The sequence below is a fragment of the Ursus maritimus genome, unplaced genomic scaffold (genome assembly GCF_017311325.1).
Source record: "Ursus maritimus isolate PB19 unplaced genomic scaffold, ASM1731132v1 scaffold_13, whole genome shotgun sequence".
Classification (NCBI taxonomy): Eukaryota; Metazoa; Chordata; class Mammalia; order Carnivora; family Ursidae; genus Ursus; species Ursus maritimus.
In genome coordinates, this window is record NW_024423675.1 from 69,104,308 (window position 1) to 69,125,196 (window position 20,889).

General features: G+C 55.7%; 1 protein-coding gene across 3 annotated transcripts in view; it reads left to right on the forward strand.

Moving 5' to 3' along the window:
- The first annotated feature begins 1,403 nt into the window (after positions 1-1,403).
- SMOC2 (SPARC related modular calcium binding 2) overlaps positions 1,404-20,889 on the forward strand; it is a 155,574-nt gene continuing 136,088 nt past the window's right edge. Inside the window, exon 1 of one of the 3 annotated variants that reach the window (XM_040628071.1) lies at positions 1,404-1,608. In XM_040628071.1, the coding sequence (XP_040484005.1) occupies positions 1,525-1,608 (84 nt within the window). In that variant the 5' untranslated portion in view covers positions 1,404-1,524. The remainder of the gene's footprint in view (positions 1,609-20,889) is intronic. The other 2 variants (XM_040628072.1, XM_040628073.1) reach the window with 2 other exon arrangements.

The window sequence follows — 20,889 nt, forward strand, 5'->3', positions numbered from 1 at the left end:
TCGCGGTATGCAGTATTTATTTCTTGATTTTTACCTTAATTTTTATTAACATTTCCTAATGGCATTCCTTATTTACGTAATCATTTGCAGCTGCTTTGCTCACCTGTTTCTCAGGCCCCAAGAGTTTTATTACAATTTCCTCCTGAGCCCTCGAGCCAGGAGGAATGTGTTTAAGTACTCAGCAGATTCTCAGGGCTCTGGAATCGGAAGGAGACTTAGTAGTGGTTTGCAGGAAGATGCATTTCTTCCCCATCTTCCCTGACCCTGTGTCCATCACTTTCCCGCTGGACATGGGAAGACCTCTCCCTCCATAGTGTGGGACCCTGTGGTTGGAATAACTCTGCTTTTGTCTCAGTAACCAGTCATGGGATTTGCTGATGCAGCCCTGAGATTCATTCCCTCCACCCTGCCCTTTCTTGCCAAAGCTTCCGATTAAACTTCCGATTAAAAATCAGATTTGGATTTTCTGTTTTGTTTTTTTTCCCAGTGCCCCTGACAAGTCAATTGAGGCATTGTTCTTGAAAATCCTCACTCTTGGGTTTTCTGTGTGAGCCAGAATTAGGGTTTTTTTTTTTCCCCTGTAAAGTTGTAAGCCAAGGCTAAACTATTTCAGCAATGTCGTCTGCAATGGATACTATCCAGAAACTGGGTGTGCAAAATTCTCTTGGTTTCCAACCAGTGCCCACCGGGGAGTTTGCAACCTGGACACCACTGTTTTCCCTCCATAAATACCTGAGCCACCTTGACAGAGCTGCTCTAGAAACAGCCACATTCCCACCAGACTTCCCCCCTGTCCCTGAAGTCTGACCCTGAATCTCTAGTCCAAAATTCGTCCCCAAGTGCATTAATCTGCTAAAAAATGCCAAAGGCACGCAGGCCTCCATGAATTTTCTGGACCATGCTGTGTCGATGGCTTCTTTTGCTGGAAAGCCAGCTAATCAATCAGCAAATGTGAGCGGCGACATTCTGGGCCGAATGAGGTAGCATCAGAATCTGGAGGTCCAGGAGAACCCTGGGAACTGGGGCACAGACCTAGGCGTAAAGCGGTGGGTTAACCGCAGGGCCTGTCGAGCGTGCAGGGGGTCGGTGCCCTGGGACACCAGAACGGCTCAGCAGCGTGCGCACGCGTGTTTGTGCACGTGTATGTGTGTGCGCGCGCGCAGGGAAGCCGGCACGCACGCGGCGCTAACAGGCGGCGCAGCCCCAGTGGCCCCTCTCCACCTCCCGCTCCTGCAGACCCGCGCCCAGGGCGGCCCCAGGCCCGAGCGCGCAGCCGAGCGGAGCCGAGCGGGCGCGGCGGCGGCGCGGGGGTGGGGCTGGAGGAGGAGAGGGAGGGAGCGAGCGAGCAGGAGGAGGATCCGGGAAGTTCTGGAGTTATTTGACAGCAGCCGGCGAAGCCGCACAGGACGCGGAGGGCCGCTGCGTGCGCAGGGCAGCTGCTGGAGTCCGGCGCCCGGAGCGCGGGGTGAGGACCGCGAGTGGCCGCTGCGCCCGGCTCCCAGCCGCCGTGCCGCGCGCGTCACCATGCTGCTCCCGCAGCTCTGCTGGCTGCCCCTGCTCGCCGGGCTGTTCCCGCCGGCGCCCGCGCAGAAGTTCTCGGCGCTCACGGTGAGTCGTCCCGGGGGACCTGGCGGCTCGCCCCAGCGCGGTCCCCGCCTTCCCCTCCTGCCTGAGCGTCCGGACCCCGGGAAGCAGGTGACCCTCCTCGGGAACGTGGCGCCACCTCCCGCCTGCGGGGTCCGAGCAGGTGGGGCCCAAGCCGGTCCCCAGGCGGCTGCGTGGGCTTCTGGGGTCTTACCACCGCGTGGGGGTGCTCTCGGGGTCCTGCGCGTCCAGCTGACGGGTGGGCAGGCGGACACAAGGCTGGGGACGGCGGCGCCGCCCAGCGGATTGAGGGCCGCCCCGCCGGGGGCACGGTCATCCGCTAAGTGCCGTTCCTCCGGCCTGGAGCGCGCACGGCCTTGCGTCCCTCCATCACTCCGGCTCTCCGTGGGCACCGCGCGGACCCGCGGCCGCTTGCTGGGGGAAGGAGCTGCTAGTCCTGGGCCCTACTCCTGAGCCCCCTTTGGTGAGCCTGCCTGTGCCAGAGACCCGCCCCAAGTGAATCTAGGAGGACGCAGATGACATTAAAATAAATACTATTTTCACTCGTGGCGGCAGGCAGAAGTTGTTGGACGAGGCGTCTCCACGTTCTGCGGTCCCCTTTCCCGGGTCCTCTCTTGGTCCCGGTGCTGCGCGCAAGCAGGCGCGCTCCCGAGCGCGTGGGTCACCGCGGTTGACCACTGTGTGTTTTTCTTTCTTAGCCGAAACTTCTCTGCAGCAGCCTTGGCCGGCGGCGCGCGGGGCCAAGCCCGGAGCTATGCGCAGGGCTCGAGCCAAGCCACCGGCCGCCGGCCCAGGCCGGGAGTCTGCAGCCCCCAGCTTGGGCAGACCTCGTGGGCTTGCAGTGTTTGCAAACCCATAATTAATGCAATCTGCAGAAACGAAAACATTCCACTTAAATGTGTTTTTGAACAAGTGCTTGAGAAAACACGAAGGTGGAGAGAACACCTCTGGTTGGAGAGATGCTTTTAAGTAGTGGGACTTGTCCTGAAGGGGTTTATTGTATGGAAAATACCTAAGGTTTGAAAGGAGCTGTGGTCCAGTTCTGCTTTTCAGCAAATTTGAAGCAGTCCTGTGGGCCTTTTTTTTTTTTCAAGCAGTATGAGGGGGAAAGAAGTTAGTGAGTTCAGTGTTCATACCTAAAATTCTTCTGGAGCAGTCCTTGGGTCCCTGCCTTGTGTCTTGCAAATGACTTGTAGATTAGAAACTGCTCCCTGGAAGCTCTGAGGACGTTTCCACAGGCTCAGCGTTCCTGCGGAACTTTTATCACCCCAGAGAGGCCATCAGACAGGCTTCCTGTGTGTTCCTGTGTGTCCACATCCATAGCACACGTATGTGCAGACTCCTCTCGCCCAGAGAGCGTGGAGAGCCACAGAGGCACAGAGCAGTTCTCAAAAGGACCCTGGCACCTTCTCGCAGAGCTGGAGCAGCAGCTACCTACCCTTGCCACGGATTTTCGGACCCTGTACAAGGTAGACTCCCATGTGCCGGCTTGCTTTCCGGGAGCTCCTGGGTCTGTTGGGACCTCCCTGGACAAGCAGAAGCGAGGTGGTTAGTTATTAAATCTCTGTAGGTTCTGGTCTCTCCCCTCCCAGCCATCCTTCTGTGTAATGCTTACTTCGGAGCTCTTGTCCTTCGCTTCTGCAGATGCTGTGTGGTTTCCCTGGCTGCAGGGACCCCGGCTGCCTGCCTGGGGATTCCAGGGCTGAGCAGTACCCTGTTCTGCTCCCTCCCAGAAAACCTTTGCCTTGAATCTACATTTGCAAACGCAATGCACGATGCTTTCACATCCAGAAGGAAATTTTCAGGCCCTAAAATATTTTGGCATATTCCTCCCCATCCCACCCTACAGTCTAGGAATTCAGCAAGTTGGCTGAGGGGTCAGGAGGAAGTGTTAGATGTGCTGGGCCTTCTGCGGTGATCACCTCTTTTCAGATCACTTTCTAGCGTTTGGGGATCTTTTGTTTCCTCTACGAGGTTTACATCTGATCTTTAATAAATCAGAGAGGCAGCGTCAGCCCAGATGTGTGACTGACTCTAGACACGTTACTTAACTTTCTTAATCTCCAGGTTCCTTATCGGTGAAGTGGGGATGCAGTAATGTCTGCTTAGCATGCTGTGAGGATTAAAGATAAGGCTTTTAGTATGCCCGGTGTATGTTGGTTCTCCACTTAGCACTATTTTTGATGGCACCGTGCCCCTGGTCCTTGTGCGGTGTTTTGAGTGCTGTGATCATTCGGTCTGCTGCCGCGTCCTTCGGGTGTGCGGGTATTGGCCTGGCGATGTGCTTGTCCATCACACATGCTTCCAGCACACCGCTCTGCTCTTGGCGCTTCCACGTGCTGAGTCGAGGTCAGTTGTGCAGAGCTCGACGGGCAGAGGACAGAACATGGACTCCTCTCGGCCTCCTTCAATCCCACCTTCTGTTCTCACCTAGAAACAGAGATAATCCTCCACCTCTGTGGGTTGGAAGCTTGTCACGCCTGCTTCCCAGAACTGTGCACCTGCCTTCCTCCCTCCTGACACCACATGGTCTTTGCCTGGGGGCAGGGCCGTCAGAGTGGCCCTGGGTTTCATCTCCGCTCCTGCCTGGTGTTCAACACGAAGAGAATCTGCTTCGCTTGATAATTACCTTTTTTTCCTCCCCCCACCAAAGTCATTCTTTAGAAATGGCAACATAAGGCCCTTTATGTTTTCCTTATGACGTTTTGTTGGCTTTGCGTGACCTCCTGGTCAGCGCTCAGACTTCGGTGTCATTGCCGATCAACAGACGATGTTGTCAAGCATGTTCCATCCGCCCCGACAGGGTCCACGTCTATTTCTTCCTGTAAGAAGTAGGTACGTTCTAAGGCTGGATCATGTCCATTTTTCGTGGGAATGCTTGACTTTTTTTTTTCTTTTTATTTCTCTTCTTTTTAAAAACATCTTTTAAAAAAGATTTTATTTATTTATTTCGGAGAGCAGGGGGAGGAAAGGGAGAGGGAGAGGGAAAGAATCTCAAGCAGACTCTGACACTTAACCAACTGAGCCACGCAGGTGTCCCCTTTTTATTTCTGCGAATGGCTGGGACCACGGAATAATCTGCAGTTGTAGTTACTGAGCACACACAATTATATTTATCTCCAGGTGCGCACCTGTGATCGCCCTGCTTTCACTCTGTCACAGGTGTAGTCGTATGGGTTTTGGCGGACGGACAGTAAGCCCCACCTGAATGTGTTCTTCGGGGCAGTGATGTTCCCTGACCCCCTTCCCGCAGTATTTGAGATCAAGCCAGTGGATTCCTTTCTGATCCGACTCAATGGTGTTTTGCCCATACTCGAGATGCACACGCCTGGCCTTGTCTTGTGACCAGCGGATGAGGCCGCTGCCCTGGGTTCATGCCCAGGACTTGGCTGTGAGCACGCTGCCCTACACGGTCTGTGAGAGGCGCTGCGTCTGTGCTGCTCGCGTGACGCTCACAGCAACCCACCCACAGACGTTCTGCTGCGTCCACGCTCGGAGAGACAAGGGCACTGCCCCCGGACCCAAGCAGATCCAACCATTTCCAAATTCAACCTGAATTTGTTTTTCTTCCTTTGGGGGAATGGGTGTTCCCTGCACTCTTTTCCGTGTCACCTTCAGGGACGTTATAATCCCTTAGTGTCTTTTCCCTCCCCCCTTCCCGCGGGGGAGGGAATGTGCTCCATTGGTCAGGGGGTTGGGACACGTAAGGACAGAGTCGAAACGGCTGTTCTCTGCTCCTGGATGTATTTCTTTGCTTTGGAAGAGAAGGAAGGAAACAGAAAGACAGTATTTGCTCATCTGTAAGTTTTAAAATCTGTAATTTCATCATTAGCACCCCCAAGAGGGGGTCTGATATCAATATTACAGGAACATCGGCACAACACGCACGTGCTTTCTGGGCCACTGGGGTGTGAAATGTGCGCCATACGGTTTCGATGCTGTGCTCACTGAGGGTCAGAAGCTTTAGGCAGCGATTCTGGGCATTTGTTCTTCTCCCACTGCAAATGCCCTGAGCACGAGTGGTGCTCTGCAAGGCTGTGTTTCATTCGTCAGCAGAACACCGACTGCAGAGGTGGACGGGGGGAGGAAAGTAAACACCGTTGACAGTTTCCGACCTAGAAGCCCCTTTACATGGCGACTGGACCCCAACATCTAGACGGTCACTTTAATTTTGACTTGAAATCAAGACCATAAATAAAGCTATAGGCAAGTTCAGGTCCTGAGAGGATTGTGCAGTGAGTGGGCATTGATGTGACAACGGCTCAGAACAGAGCAGATTTCTAGGTAATTCTGTATCAAAATAAGCCTTCACAACGCCCCAGGATTTTAGGATGGGGGTGTTACTAGGATTAGCAGAGCACTGGGATAGAGAGCAAGGTAACATTTATGTATTTTTGAATTAAAATTATTCCATTCTCCACATACCAGACACAAAACTAAAAATGATGGATTTCTTTTGAAATTAAAGAAGAAAAATTGAGAAATAGCATTCTGAGTTCATTCATAGAAAACTAGAATGGTCCTTTTCTGTCTTGCTGCTTGGTGGTGTCAGTGATGGGGTGGGATCCCACTCTGAATGTTTGTACCGCCTTACAGTTTGAGTAACACTGATGCATTAAATATTTACCTGAAGCCCACAAGAGAAAAGAATTCAGAAAATAAAATCCTAATTTCATATGGGTTGAGAAGAAATTATTCTAAAAGTATTAGTAATAGACAGTCTTATATGGCTTTGTAGTCGCAGGCTGAAAATCAAAGAGCAAAGATTCATAATAAAACACAAAAAATTGGAGCCAAGTTAAATGTTAATGCATTTGTATTGTCAGAATTAAAAAAAAAGAAATTATAAATGGAAGCTTACGTACTGTAATATCCAGCTAAATTTAATTAGAAGTTTTGACATGAGGGCGGTCTCAGAATGACTGCTAAAACCACAATTATGTTCAGATTTTATTGCGTATGACATAATGTGGCATGGAACCCATGAAGCTGGCACTTAGGACAAGGTGAAATGTCCACACAGTAAGTGAACCCTTCCTTCCTCCAGTATGTGTCTTCCTTCGTTTTACTTTCTTTTCCCTGGTGGTCTTTCTCCATTCTCCTGCCCAAATCACAGTGAATCCCCTTCGCCTCCATCACCAAGATACCAGGCGTTAATGAGGCTGTTGTTGCTATTTTAGTGAGGCTTCTGACTTTCCGTCCCTCCTGTTCTCCCCTGTGAGCACTGCGTCCCCTCTGCCTGCTGGGTCCTGGCCATCAGCGAGCTGCGGGGGTGGGCCGCCGCTGTCACTGTATCCCCAGCATCCTGTTACTGACCCATCCATTAGCAAGCCCCACGTCTGGGGCAGAGTTTTTTTGCGGGGGCGGGGGTAAGCCAACTCCTAGGGTTTGAGGTTGCTGGCAGAGTCTGTCCCGATAATAATGAAGTTTCAGAGAGCATGGAGAGTTTTAGGTAAACACAATAATCTGCGGTGTGTTTGATCACGGGTTCAGAACACTTTAGTGTGGCCCGGGCTGTGAGGCCCGTTCCATTTTGGATGTTCTCAAATTTGTTAGACTTGAGTCACTTCTTAAAGAACAAGTCCATCAGTTTTTTGGCGAACCTTTGCCAAGGTATACAGGCGACCTTGCCCGAGGGGGTCGTGTTGTGTATCTGTCTGCTGCTGCGTGGAGTAATCAAGACACTGGAAACAAAGGACGCCGTCCTACCTACGAGACCCCGCGTCATAAGCAGCTGGCTTCCTTCCTGGGAGTAGGGGAGCCCGTCTGACCTCCGAGGCTCGGGCCATCCCACCCCAGCCCTCGAGGGGCAGACAAGGGGAGAGACGTTGCTCTGGACCAGGCCAGGCGCTCCGTGGGGGGGGGGGGTGCTCTGGGGACGATGCCGAGGCTGTGTGCTGTGAAGGAGGCTCTCCCGGACCCTCCCCCTGAAGACGGCCTTGGGACGCTGTCAGGGTGGGGTCCCCTCCGCCCCAGCCCCGTTGTGGGCGGGGGGAGGGCGCAGTGCCCCTGGAGCCTGAGGAGCAGACCCTGGCCTGCGCGTCCGCCTGTGTCACCGAGGGCCATCGGACAGCTTGCGGGGGGCCGTGTTTGTGTCTCGGTGGACGGCGGCCGAGACAGGTTTGCAGGCACTCTGAGCGGCCGCCCGAGGTTCTGACTTCGGAGGGAACCTGCTCGGCTTCCGTGCGGCTCGTGGTGAGCTCCCTTACCTGCGCGCTCAGGCAGGTGCCTCTGCTGAGGCTCGGCTGCGCCAGGGCTGCGAGGGCTGGGGCGCCGCTGGGGCCCGCGTGGCCCACATTGAAGCCGGTCCCCATCCATGTACATCCAGCTGCCTTTTCCTCCCACTCTCCGTGCCTTTCTCAGCACTTTGGCCTGTTTTGAGAAGAACCGAAGGGAGACTTGTCCTTTCTCCGTGTGTCCGGCCACGGTCTCCGGTGAGCTCCGTGCACGCGGTCGGCCTCTCCTCGCGCACCTGTCACGGACGCGCTCTCCTTCCCTGCCCCAGCTGTCCTGTCACACCGGGAAGAGCGCACGAGGGACAGAAGCATCCCAGAGGCACGCTCACAGCTTCACCGCCACACGTTAGACGCCAGCTGGAGGAAAGCCTTCATAGGCTACAATCTCCCCATTGAGAGGAGCCAGCCCCTTGGAAACACGAAGCGGAAATGACAAAAAAATGATAAATTCCATGAATGCCTGTATTTTTAAGAACGACTTGTGAGATTTGAGTGAAGGTTTCAGAGCAGGATTTCGTGTACTGTCTGTCTTCCATGGCGTATTGATTCTTTCCACACAGGACCTAGGAGTGTGTAATCACAACGTTGTTTAAAGTATATTGAAAATTAATTTAAAAAAGTAGATCTTTGGAAACCAGAAGTTAGTGTCCTGCCGTTCTGTGTGGCTTGCAGGGTTGAGATGGTCCCGTGAACGATCTTGTGGGGGTTCCTGGCCGACCGGGGTTAGGGTTCTAGACCGCGCATCACCTGCTGGGGCAGAGGCGCCCCGGCACCCTTTCTGTGACGTACCGTTACCTGGGGTAGCAGGTGAAATGTAGGTCATGCTTTCGCATCGTACTTTCTGCTCCGAGATCAGTCACATTAAGTACTCTAATGAGCTGCTTACGTCCTTCACCGTGAACGACTGAGCCAGACCAGGCCGGCAGCACAGCCGGCAGCCTGGGCGCCACGCGGGCCAGGACTCCACTCCCCACGCCTCCGCCCGGGGCCGGCACGGCAGCCGCCTGAGAACCTGCCAGCTGTAGGAGGATGGCGGAGGAGAAGGGGAGGAGGTGGTTGGGATGGAGGTGGCCCCTGTCTCCTGTGGAGCTGACTGTGTGCCTGGACATCATGGCCGGGGAGTCCTTCATCTTTGGCAAACAGACACACATGAAGTTTTTAAACATTGAAAAGACAGATAATACAGACATCCTGGTGCCTTGCTCTAATGCCATTCATTAGGGATACAGTTTGTCATCAGGAGGACTCCTCTGCACCCGTAGGAACTCCTGAAGGAATTTGGTTTTAATGCAGGCTGAGAATCAGTCATGTAACCTTTAAAAATTCATCTATAGCTGAATCAGCCAGAATTTACATCGTCTGTTTTCCATGGGCCACTCATGTAGGTGTTTAGAGAAGGTGACTAGGTTTTCTGGAGGCCAGACGCCTTTTCTGCCATCCCCCGACCCCTTGCTTCTCTGGCCTGGGCTCTCTGTCCAGCATTTGGACTCTGAACAACACGGGGTTGTCCATGTGCCCGAGGCGACTGCTAAGCATTGCTCTGTGTCTGCCATTGTCCCTTCTGTGGGGTCCTTAGGGCCCAAGGCTCCCAGTTTCCTCTCTGAACAGGCTCCGTTCTGAGGTCTGGTTGATCAGTATCCTTTCAGGAATGTGGCGGTCAGTCTAGACACAAGATCGCAGAAGCAGGTGGTCCTTAATTGGCGAAGCATAACCTCGTAAGAGGCACTAGTGGGTGCTTGGCTAACTTTTCTATATAACTTTTTAATTTTGAGATTCTGTTAAGCCAGTGTCCCCCTGGGGCCAGTTGCTTTTTTGTTTTTTTTGATTTGTGAGTGGTAACTATTATGTTATTCCCATAAAAACCAGATTTGTATCCTGATCCCCCTTATCCCAGATTGGGACTCTCCCCTCTGGCTCATGCAAGTTTGTTGAGCGCTCCTGTCTTCCTGTAAGAGTTGTTGGCCTCGACGCGCCTGAACGACAGGCCAGGACTCACCCCAGGAGACGAGACACAGAGGACATGTCCATTTGCTGCACTGATTTACCGTTCCAGGGAAAAGTCCCGGGACATCTGGGTATGTCTTTCCCCTCTTTCACCACCCTTCAGAATCAATGACTTGAAAGTCAGGAAAACACTGCATTGGACTTCCAAGTACACGTTCCCGTGAACCCTACTCTAGAAGCTTGTGCTAATCCGATAATTGACACTTGAATTGCATACAGTCATTCAAGCAGCTCCCAGTAGTCCCGGTTGTCCCACCCCCTATTCTAGCACCTTGTACACAGGATGTCTCCTGGGAACGTGGGCACGCTCTTGGAGACATCAGGATGGTGGCCTCTGGTTCATGGGATTAGGAGTTCCGTGCGATAAGTGGTTTTGACACTCTGAATCTTCCTCTTTTAGAATAGGGAGCGCCAGCCTTCTGCGCTCTCACGATAGTATCTCATTTGTCCTTGTAATATCCTTGCCAAGATGCTATATACACTTGGCGGGTGTATATATTTTAGGTTTTTGTAAACGCCTCGGGGTAAGGAAAGTGAGTAACGGCTCTGACCTGAACATACACGTTCGCTGAGTTGTAGCTTTGCGGATCTGCAGATATGTGCTCCTGATAATCAGCTCTTCATTCTTAAAAGATTTATCTTTTGGAGGGAGTTGCCACAGATGGATCATTCCTTTCATTCAGAGATATAATCCAGGTGGAGTCATGGATCTCTTCTCCGGCACCCTTGGCGTCTCTGCTCCCTTTCACACCTTGTGTGAAGGACAGGTGCGGCCCCCCGCTGGTTTGCAGGCCAGGTTCCAACGTTCCCGGCATCCGCCACAGGAGGGAGCCCAAGAGCAGCCTGGCTCTGGCGCTGGGGGCTCCTGGGTGGGCTTTGGGGTTCGACCACCAGCAAAGCCTCTGCCACCTTGACAACAAAAAGACCTCACGGGCTGCTGCCACTTAGTGTGAGTTCAGGCACCACATTCAACTTTCCAGTTTTAGAGATTTGAGTCCTGGTGCAGAGATGCTAAATCTGGGCATTAAAGCAACAGGGACAATTTTTATCTGATGTTTCTGGCAGCTGTCTTGAAGTCTGGGATGAGCTTGTTAAATGCAGGGCTGTTCCTCGGCCATGGGGCAGGAGTGCTGTGTTGCTGGGGCACAGAGGGGCTCCTGAGCAGAGCTGTCTGCACCCCAGCTGTCCGCTGCTGCGGGACCCGCTCACTCCGTGACTTGGATACTACTTACCTGCTAAACCCACAGGATACTGCACCGCGCTCCAGGGCGGAAGTTCTCCAACATGCCGGTTTTAGGATGGGTCTTACCCGAAAGAACAGCAGTGCAGCAGATCAAGCCCCTCCCCACGATGTGTTCAGGGTGCCCTCGTCCCTCTGGACTCCCGCTGACCTCTCACCAGCACCAGGCTCAGGAACCGATCACATCTCTTTGTCCCCAGAACTCTGAAGGAAGTTCGGAGAGGTGGTTATTGGCCCCACTCACATCTCTGCTCCCTCCCCTTCCTTCACTTCGGCTCTTCTTTCCGTGCTTCTCCTGCTGTGGCTGCAGTCGCCTACGGACTCTTACTGGAGGCCGTCAGGAGGATGGCCTGCCCACCATCCAGGGGTGTCCCTTCCCACCCTGGTCCTCGTCGGAGCTGGGGCTCATTTCCAGGCTGCGCGGAGCCGGTGGTGTCGTCCCTGCAGGCCCGGGTAGCCCTGCTGCTTGCTGCTGGGTCGGAGGGGCTGCTGCTGGGCTCCGGGGATCCTGGGCTGTGGCCCAGGCTGCGAGCGACCCTGGCATATCGTCTCCCGCCAGATCGGAAATTTTGTAAAGAGGATCCAACTGGGCTCAGTCATGAACCGGTCCTCATAGGCTCACACTATACCTCCGTCTTGAGCCTGTGTCCTTGGGCGGCTTCTGGCAGTAAAACGTGGGCGGAACCCACATCCCAGGACACCGGAGGGGGTGAGCAGCCTCCCAGAGCCCGAGTCCAGCCCCCGGTCAACCCATGGTCACGTTCCCCTGACGACCTTCCCCAGCAGGTGCACCTGCACCCCGTGGGCTGATGTCTGCCTCAGGAAAGGTGGCGGGGCCGGAGGACACGCCCAAGACAGGGCCCAGGCCCTGTGCAACCCGGGCTTCCTTCCTCCTGGGAAAGCCTGGCACATCAGCCCTTTTCCCAAAACCTCAACCTTGTTCTTCTTACCTAACCCCCAAATTTAACAAAAAATGACAAAATAATTAAATTGGCAAAGCAAAGATGGAGTTAGAGCTTAATCTCTGTCTGTCTCTCCCTCAGTCTCTCTCTTTAAAGCTTTTGGTCTTTCTGCCTCTCTGACTCTCTGTTTCTGTCTCCATCTCTGTCTCTGTCTCCTTCTCTATCTCTGTCTGTATTTCTGTTTCTCTCTGCCCTTAGGTTTCCTGACGTCTGCCCGGAGTGCATGGAATCATGCCCAGCCATCCCTGTCCTCCTCACTGTGGTCCCTGCTACCACCTGCGGCCCCACCAGCTCGACCCCCAGCATCACGGCCTCTTTCCCACACCAGGGAGGCCGGGTCACCTGTTCCCCACAGGGAGGATGGAGAAGCCTGTATGCCATCGGGCTCTGTGAGCTGCAATGTCTGAAAAGAATACACGAACTAACCCAGAACTTGACTCAGCCAAATTCTAACCAGGCTTTGTTTTAAAAAATCACTATATTTTTTTTCTGATCTTCTTTCCTTCCTGGGTTTCCCAGTTTCATTGAGCGCTGTAAGTTGACGGCTGTGCGATCTAGGCTCGGAGGCCTGGCTTCCCTGCTGTCTGGGTGTTCCCAAGGGCAAGCGTGGCAGAGCTGGTCCCACCTTGGCTCTGCGGGCAGGGAGCAGGTGCCCAGCTGTGCATGAGGCACATACGTGCGAGGTGCCCTGCAGCCCAGCACGCTGCGTCCGTGCTGGTGGGCTTCTCGGAATGCATGTTCCACGGAACAGAGGGCACTTTGAAGGAGGAGAAGGAAGGGCAGCCCAGTGAAGTATGTCACTGAAGTTGTGACACAGCCCTCACAGTGTCCGGATGTGCTCCAAGGGCCAGGGTATGAGACAGACACGACGTCCCCCTGGGTGCCTGTTGCCAGCGCAAGACAATGGGGACAAGCAGGACATTGTCCAGCCATGATGCACCCCATCGACCAGCAGACAAGACAGTTGTGTGTCACGTGACGTGTGGCCCTGCTGGAGCCGTGGACAGTGGGCTGGGGCTACGGGAGGGGTCATCGCTGTCAGAAGCGCTGCCTGGAAGGTGGCTTTCCCCCTAAGTCCTGAGTCTCTGGGTGGCAGCCAGGGGTGGGCAACTGGACATGTGAGGAGGCCTCATAAGGGTCCTTTGCAGGGCGCAAGGGTCGGGGAAGAGGAGGAGGTGCTCTGAGAGTGTGGGCTGGGCAGCTAAGAGGGGCCCTCCCAGGATGTCAGAGCAGGGGTGCAGGCAGAGCAATGGTGCAGGCAGAGGGTGCAGCCCGTGATGCTGGGGACAAGGGGGTGCAGCCATGATGCTGGGGGCCGGGGGGTGCAGCCATGGTGCTGGCGGCCAGGGGGTGCAGCCATGATGCTGGGGACAGGGGGGTGGAGCCATGATGCTGGGGGCCGGGGGTGCAGCCATGATGCTGGGGACAGGGGGGTGGAGCCATGATGCTGGGGGCTGGGGGTGCAGCCATGATGCTGGGGACAGGGAGGTGGAGCCATGATGCTGGGGGCTGGGGGGGCAGCCATGATGCTGGGGACAGGGGGGTGGAGCCATGATGCTGGGGGCTGGGGGGGCAGCCATGATGCTGGGGACAGGGGGGTGGAGCCATGATGCTGGGGGCTGGGGGGGCAGCCATGATGCTGGGGACAGGGGGGTGGAGCCATGATGCTGGGGGCTGGGGGGGCAGCCATGATGCTGGGGACAGGGGGGTGGAGCCATGATGCTGGGGGCTGGGGGGGCAGCCATGATGCTGGGGACAGGGGGGTGGAGCCATGATGCTGGGGGCTGGGGGGGCAGCCATGATGCTGGGGACAGGGGGGTGGAGCCATGATGCTGGGGGCTGGGGGGGCAGCCATGATGCTGGGGACAGGGGGGTGGAGCCATGATGCTGGGGGCTGGGGGGGCAGCCATGATGCTGGGGACAGGGGGGTGGAGCCATGATGCTGGGGGCTGGGGGGGCAGCCATGATGCTGGGGACAGGGGGGTGGAGCCATGATGCTGGGGGCTGGGGGGGCAGCCATGATGCTGGGGACAGGGGGGTGGAGCCATGATGCTGGGGGCTGGGGGGGCAGCCATGATGCTGGGGACAGGGGGGTGGAGCCATGATGCTGGGGGCTGGGGGGGCAGCCATGATGCTGGGGGCCTGGGGGTGCAGCCATGATGCTGGGGACGGGGGGGTGCAGCCATGATGCTGGGGGCCAGGGGGTGCAGCCATGATGCTGGGGGCTGGGGGTGCAGCCATGGTGCTGGGGACGGGGGGGTGGAAGCATGATGCTGGGGGCCAGGGGTGCAGCCATGGTGCTGGGGATGGGGGGGTGCAGCCATGGCGCTGGGGGTGGAGGGTGGAGCCATGGTGCTATAGGGGATGCTCAGAGTGGGGGTGCAGCTCATGATGCTGGGGGGGTGCTGGGAGTGGGGGGTGCAGCCACGGTGTGCTGGGGGTGCAGGCAGGCAGGGCTTGCACTCTGTGATGTGGGGGCAGGGGTCCCTGGTTCCGGCTCTTCAGCTGTCTCACCCCCGACCCCAGACAGGGCCATAGTAGGGCAGCTGACTTCAGCCTGACCCTAGTGTGTGAGTTCTCTTTAAACTCTGCAGAGTTTGTGACAGACTGGCGATTTCCCTGCGCTGCCTTCAGCCAAACAGTTGTCTCCTCTGAGCAGAGTCGGAAATGAGAGGTTCACCAGGGCAGGCGGGCAGGTCGTGGCTCAGTAGTACCGCTGCCCAGGCTGGCCTAACGGGGTCAGGCACTGGGGGGCTGCCCTGGGGTCCCCATGGGGAGAGCCTGGCTGCTTCTATCTCCTCATTGCCTCCACTCGGAAGTGTCCGTGCTCGTACTCTCTCCTTCCCTCCTTAAATTTCACTTTCTGAAGATTATTTGAGACTCATTCACCTTATGGAGTTTACATAACACAATCGGGTAAAAAATGCAGAGCAAAGGTCGCAAATGTCATCATTCCCGCTGGGGCCTGACTCGGAGTCGCTGGTGTCAGGCGTCTCAGCGGGGCCGTGGGGTTAGTGGTTAAGCTGTGGGGACCACGAACAGCACAGTGAAGGGAGAGTTAGGAAACCCCAAAGGCCAACCTGACATCACACAAGCGGGCAGCTCTGGGATGCAATTGCTCGCGATGCCCCGACAGGCATTCCGAGTGTTGCACCTTGCTGGCGTGCAGGGGCGCATGGGGGTGCGCTCGGCGTGCCCCCCACCAGGGGTCTGCAGAAGCTGCACGCGGCTTTCTAAACCGTGAAGGGCTGGCAGGGCCCTGGCCTGGCCCTGACGGTGCCAATCCCTAGGCCGCACGACCCTGGCGGGCAGTGGGGTGGGACCTGAACGTGGGTACGCGGGCCACCGGGAAGGGCTCGGTTTCCCTTCGGTGTGTCACCACGTGAGGGCTGGTTTCTGAGCGCTGCTAAAGCCGCCACGTGGTCTGAACGCTGGTGCCGCACATCAGCCTTGAATGGCGCAGCCTGGACGTGGTCACACTTGTGAGCAGGGAGGAGACCTGGGGATGTGGGCCCTGGGAGGCGGCGGTGGGGGGGCACGGTGTGGGGGGAGGGGTGGGCGTGGTATGGAGGGGGCCGGGGGCGGGGCCTGGGTGGGTGTGGCATGGGTGCCCCAGGGGTGGTCCTTGCCCGGTGTTAACCCGCACTGGGTGGCCTGGTTGGGTTTGCAGCCAAGCCAGGCGGCGTGGCGGGACCTGGAGACATGGCCCTGCACATGCGCAGCGTGCCGGAGTCGAACCATAGCCGCGAGGTTGAAATGACGGTCGCAGGGCAGCAGTGCCCGCTGAGATGACCGGCTTGGCCAGCCTCCTGTGTGAGGCTGCCGGAGGCCTGAGGCTGGGCGCTGGCTGCTGTCCGGGGGGTGACGACTCACGGCCTCTCAGGATGTTCCCAGTGGGACAGAGGACAGTAGGCCCACCAGAGGGAGAGCTCTGGGTTTTCCAGAAGTTTTCCTTCTCTCTTTCCTTCTGTTTAGGAACATTCTGAATAGTCTAACAGGGACATTCCTGCTCCATCGCTCTCAATCGTTGGTCGTTTCGCAGCTAACTCACCTCCTGTTTGCAGTCTTTTCTCTGGTGACATGCAGGGCATGACACCTAACCAGCCCTTTGCACCCGCCATGAAAGTGGACACTGGGCCCCACGGAGAGACAGACTCTAGCATGGAACTGAACACCACACAGGCCTCCTGGCCTCGTCCTGGAGGGATGCTGTGAGGACGAAATCCTGCAGGAGGGACCTCACTGGGCCCCTATGGACTGGGCAACAGAGGTCTAGCGGTTGGTGGGCAGGAGGACTCAGTCTGGCTGTGCGCCCTGGGTTTGCTGCCCCTGGTGGGTGGGGCCAGCGGCTGAGCTCCGTCCTCCATGCTGCCAGGTGGGAGCAGGTCCTCTTCCGTCACCCTGCCCTGTGCTCGCGGTCCCTGTCAACACCCGCCTCTTCCATTGCTCTGGTGTAGAGTCCAGCTCTGGGAGGCGAGATGAGCCTCCTGGGCGAGGCCATCCCCCTCCATGAGCCTGTCCCCTACCGGGCTGTTTTCAGCGCTCGCTCTGCCACAGCCCCGCCTGCTGGGCCGGGGACACCCTGTGTTTTGTTGTGTGCTTGCGTAGGCCTCCTCACTTTCTACAAACATCAGCTCTTCCTCCAGGAAGCCTTCCTGACTCTTGGGTTGGTCTAATGCCAACTCCCTGTGGAAGCTGCAGAAAAGCTGGGGACGTTCAGTTAGGCATATTGTTATTATTGCTTTCATTTTATAATAATTAAACCTAACTTATTAATTATATCTTGGAAACCATAATCTTGCAGTTCAGTTTAGCAGAAGTTGCAAAGCGCCCCCTCGCGGTGACTGATGCACTGGAACCACGAGTCAGCGGGATGCTCACTCCACTCAGGGCCGCGCTGGTGGTGTCCGTGCGCTCCCTCCCCTGTTCCGCGCGGGGGGCACGCGAACTGTTCCACTTTGTGGAGAGGAATTGAAGCATAGATGGACTGAGTGCCATGCCCTGGGTCACAAAGCTGACGGTCACGGGTCAGGGTGAGTCTCTGGTGCCGCCGATTCGCTGGGAAGCAGGTTTGCCAAGGGCTTGAGCCGTGTTGACCATGAAGTGTTCCGTGGACTCCCTGCTGTTGAGGTCAGAGTCCACGGGGTTCACGGACAAAGAATGTGGGGCAGAGGCAGGAGCCCAGCCGGGGACGGCCGGCCGGGAAACAGTGACTGTCCACGGTGCCCTGCGGGAGGCTCGTGGGTGGAGGGCTGTGGCCGTCGGGGAGCCAGGTTGTCGTGGTGGGGACAGTCCTGAGTCCCTGCGGGGCTTTTCCCCGTCTCTCCGCATCTTGTCTCCTCACGCGTCCCCCAAGTGGTGGTGTTGACTTCCGAAGGCTTCCTTGTGTGTGTTTCCCTTGCTGCAAGTTTGAACCCTGCGGAGTCCCCTGGAAGTCTTACCTTTATTGTAGTGTAAATGCAGTGTAACTAGGTGGTGTTAGCTCTGACAGACTGAGGTGCCAGAAGATTCCCCAGGGGCACCTCATTTGCCTCAAACTGCAGTGGCTGTGCTCACGTGACCAGTGAGCACACATGTAAATGGCCAGAGGACGCCCCAAACCCCAGTGCTCTGAGATGTTCTTTAGGATGGGGTGAGTTCTTAGGAGATTCGAGGAAATTCCAGAAGCAACATAATAACCTAACAGACATCTTGAGAAATAACACTGCCCACCCACGTGCTGCCCCCCGACACGTCTGCTCTTTGTTGCAGTGTCCTTTTCACGACTTTCCCAGTGATTTTGAAAAGCACGTTTACAATGAGAATTTTTAATGTCTGTACTTGGTAGTGTTGGGGGGGGTAGGCGAGGGAGAGAATGAGTCATCTCAGCAGCCTGGGGCTTGGAAGGGGTTGGAGGTGTGCGCGCCAGCCACCATTTTCTAAGGAGCAGCCCGAGTCGGGGCACCTGGGGCAGCCAGGTGTGTGGGCTCTGCTTCGCCAACTTTCTACCCCCTCCTTTGCACGCTTGATGTTTAAGGGGAAACCTAGTGCCAAAGTTGAGCAAACATGACTTCAGCACCCAAACCTTCATGGCATATTGTGTTCATTTTTTTAGTAATAATATTTCTTTATTATATTATGTTAGTCACCATATAGTACATCCCTGGTTTTTGATGTAAAGTTCGATGATTCATTAGTTGCGTATAACACCCAGTGCACCATGCAATACGTGCCCTCCTTACTACCCATCACCAGCCTTTAGGAAGGACTTATTTTGGTGGGAACGTGTTAATAGACAGAATCTATTTTAAAATTAAGGGTGCAAAATGCTGTGAACGCCGTGTGGCTCTTCTGTGCTCTACATGCTTGTTGCATGAGGTGAGAGGTGGCCGGTGCCCTGGGTGACTCAGGAAGGGCCGCAGTTGACCCTGGGGCCCGGGCATCTGTCTGTCTGTAAGAGGCCCACGCTTACATGGTATTTTGGTTGAAAGGATAAGCAAAGTCTAACCTCACTCCCCCGTGGTGTTGGGCATACTCAGAATTTCAAGTGAATCCCTTGTCAGTCTTTTGGGGTATTTTTTAGAGACTCCTAAAAAGGTATTGTGCAGGATAACGTTTAGGGGCTCACCCGTTCTCTTAAAGCAAGCTGAGCAAGCTTTCCTCTTCTAGTGGCTTTTCATTTTATCATGTTGGCTTTCCTTTGAGTAGCTATTGAGAACTGGCGTGGAATTTCGGTGCAGCGTGAGCGTTTTGGACGTCAGCCGCAGTCTCGCTAGCACACTCAACGAGGGGAGCACATGCAGACGTGCAGCTCTCGTAGCCCAACCTGGTAACTGGGCACGGAAGGCGCCAAGCGGGGAGCGAGGCGGCTCGCGGGCCTCAGCTCTCCATGAGCGGTCAACGCACTTGTTTCTTCAGGGCACGGTTACGTCATGCGCGGTGTCTGAGGTCAGGGCTGCGACGCGGAGTCCTTGCTGTGATGATGACCTGTCAGCTCCTCAGGAACGAGTCGCTTACCTAACGAGAATCCCTGACGGCAGCTCTTGTCTAGTTCAGCCGAGCGGCCCCACCGGCAGTCCTTCCCTCTCCTCCCTTAGCTTCTGGCACTCTTGGTTGCCTGAGTGACTGTAGTCAGCAGAGCCCATCACTTGAGCCTGCCGCGTGGGTAACTTTGGGATTCCAGGTCCCTCCAGTACAATGAAGGCTGTTCCCATGTGTTGAAGTTCATGCCGAGCTCTGACAGATGGACCCTGGGGAGAGTTCACGTTTGCAGGGGTGTGGTAAATGCCCCGGGGTTAGAGCTGCCCCGTGTCTGCAGACTAGGTGGTCCTTTCCGGGCTGGTGGGCAGCCTCCTCTGTTCCAGCGCCCCTCCTGGGCGGCCTTTGTGCTGAGGATTTCGGGTTCCTCTGAGCTGTCTGCTGGCTAGGGTCACTTGTCCTCCTCCCTCGTTTTGGAGGCCTGACCTCTCGTGGTGTTGGACACACATGTGAGCCTCTCATCTCGTGCTTTCCAAAGGCAGATTCTGATGACTGACGTGGAATCACATAGTTAGGACATCGAGTGGACGCACAGACCACATTGCACAGAGATGTTTAGGGAGGGGAAATGGAAGGTGAATTTAGAGGTCGTAGGGAGAGGAAGAACCTCGGGTGACAGGCACATCAGTTCAGGAAATGACCTGACCTCAGGGACTCCCAGTGTATGTTGTATCCTCTGCCCGCTGCTCTGTGTGTGATGACCAGGCAAGACTGAAAGGGGGTGTGCCCCTCGGAAGAGGGCTAAGTGGGTACACAGGTGGTGAGAGCAACCTCTCTTCCTGCGGGTTCCAAGAGTCAGATGACCTTTGGCCATGTGGGCGTGATCTATAACACACGAAGCAGGTGTCTCATTTGGAGGTCCCCACATTTACCAGAGGACACCGTTGGGGTCCGGCCCTGCCGGGCAGTGGGGATGTCTCTCGCTCCAAGTCACTGCCCCTCCCTCGCCCACCAGCTCTCAGGTGCTTTGTTCCTAAAACACACTTCTGACCTGAACTTGAGAAACAGAAAGTCATAAAATGCAGGATGAGAATTACCTGCTTAATATAAGGTGATACATCTTTTCCCTCTATATTTACCTTAAGGATAAGCTCATTTTAGTAAACAGAAACATTAGTCATAAAGAAATCAAAGCTTGAGGCAGCTCGCAGCTAGTAAGTCGTAACGAAGCAATCTCAGTTGGTGTCTGTTGGCCATGCTGTGTCCTCACGTCCATGAAGACTGTTCTCTAATCACATGAAGGGGAAAGCACTTATTTTGAGTGGATTGAGAGGGTACTAAAATCTGATAGTTTTCACTTTTTCATTTAATGCGTGTGGACGCTTGAAGGGATTTGGTATCTGAACGAGAAGGGATGTGAAGTTGGTGGAGGGAACGTGGCCCGTGGAGGTGAGGCGGGTCTGATGCAGGAGGTGTCTGCGACGCGCGGAAGGAAGCGGAAGGTGCTTCTGGATAATCTCCCGTGCTTGCAGCAAGCGCGAACCTGGAGAAGTTCCTCCATCCTCACACTTCTCAGGTGGTCTCGGGGGACATCGGCGCCGTTCCGGTGGGGCCCCGGGGCGTTGCCGGGGTGTGGTGGTCAGAGGGGCAGGTGCGTCTGCAGGAAAGGGGTTTCCGTGGAGACAGGCTGGCCAGAATGGAGCTGGGGTCGGGTTCTGCATCCGACACAGTGCGTCCCTGGGACTTGAACCCCAGGTCCGTGCTGGCAGCAGCTGTGGGTGCTGGCCCCGTGGTAATTGTGTCCACGATGATTAGTGGGCATTCATGCAGCCGGAGGCCACTGGAGGGGCAGCTTGTCCGTGGCACTTCTGGGTGCATTATGCTG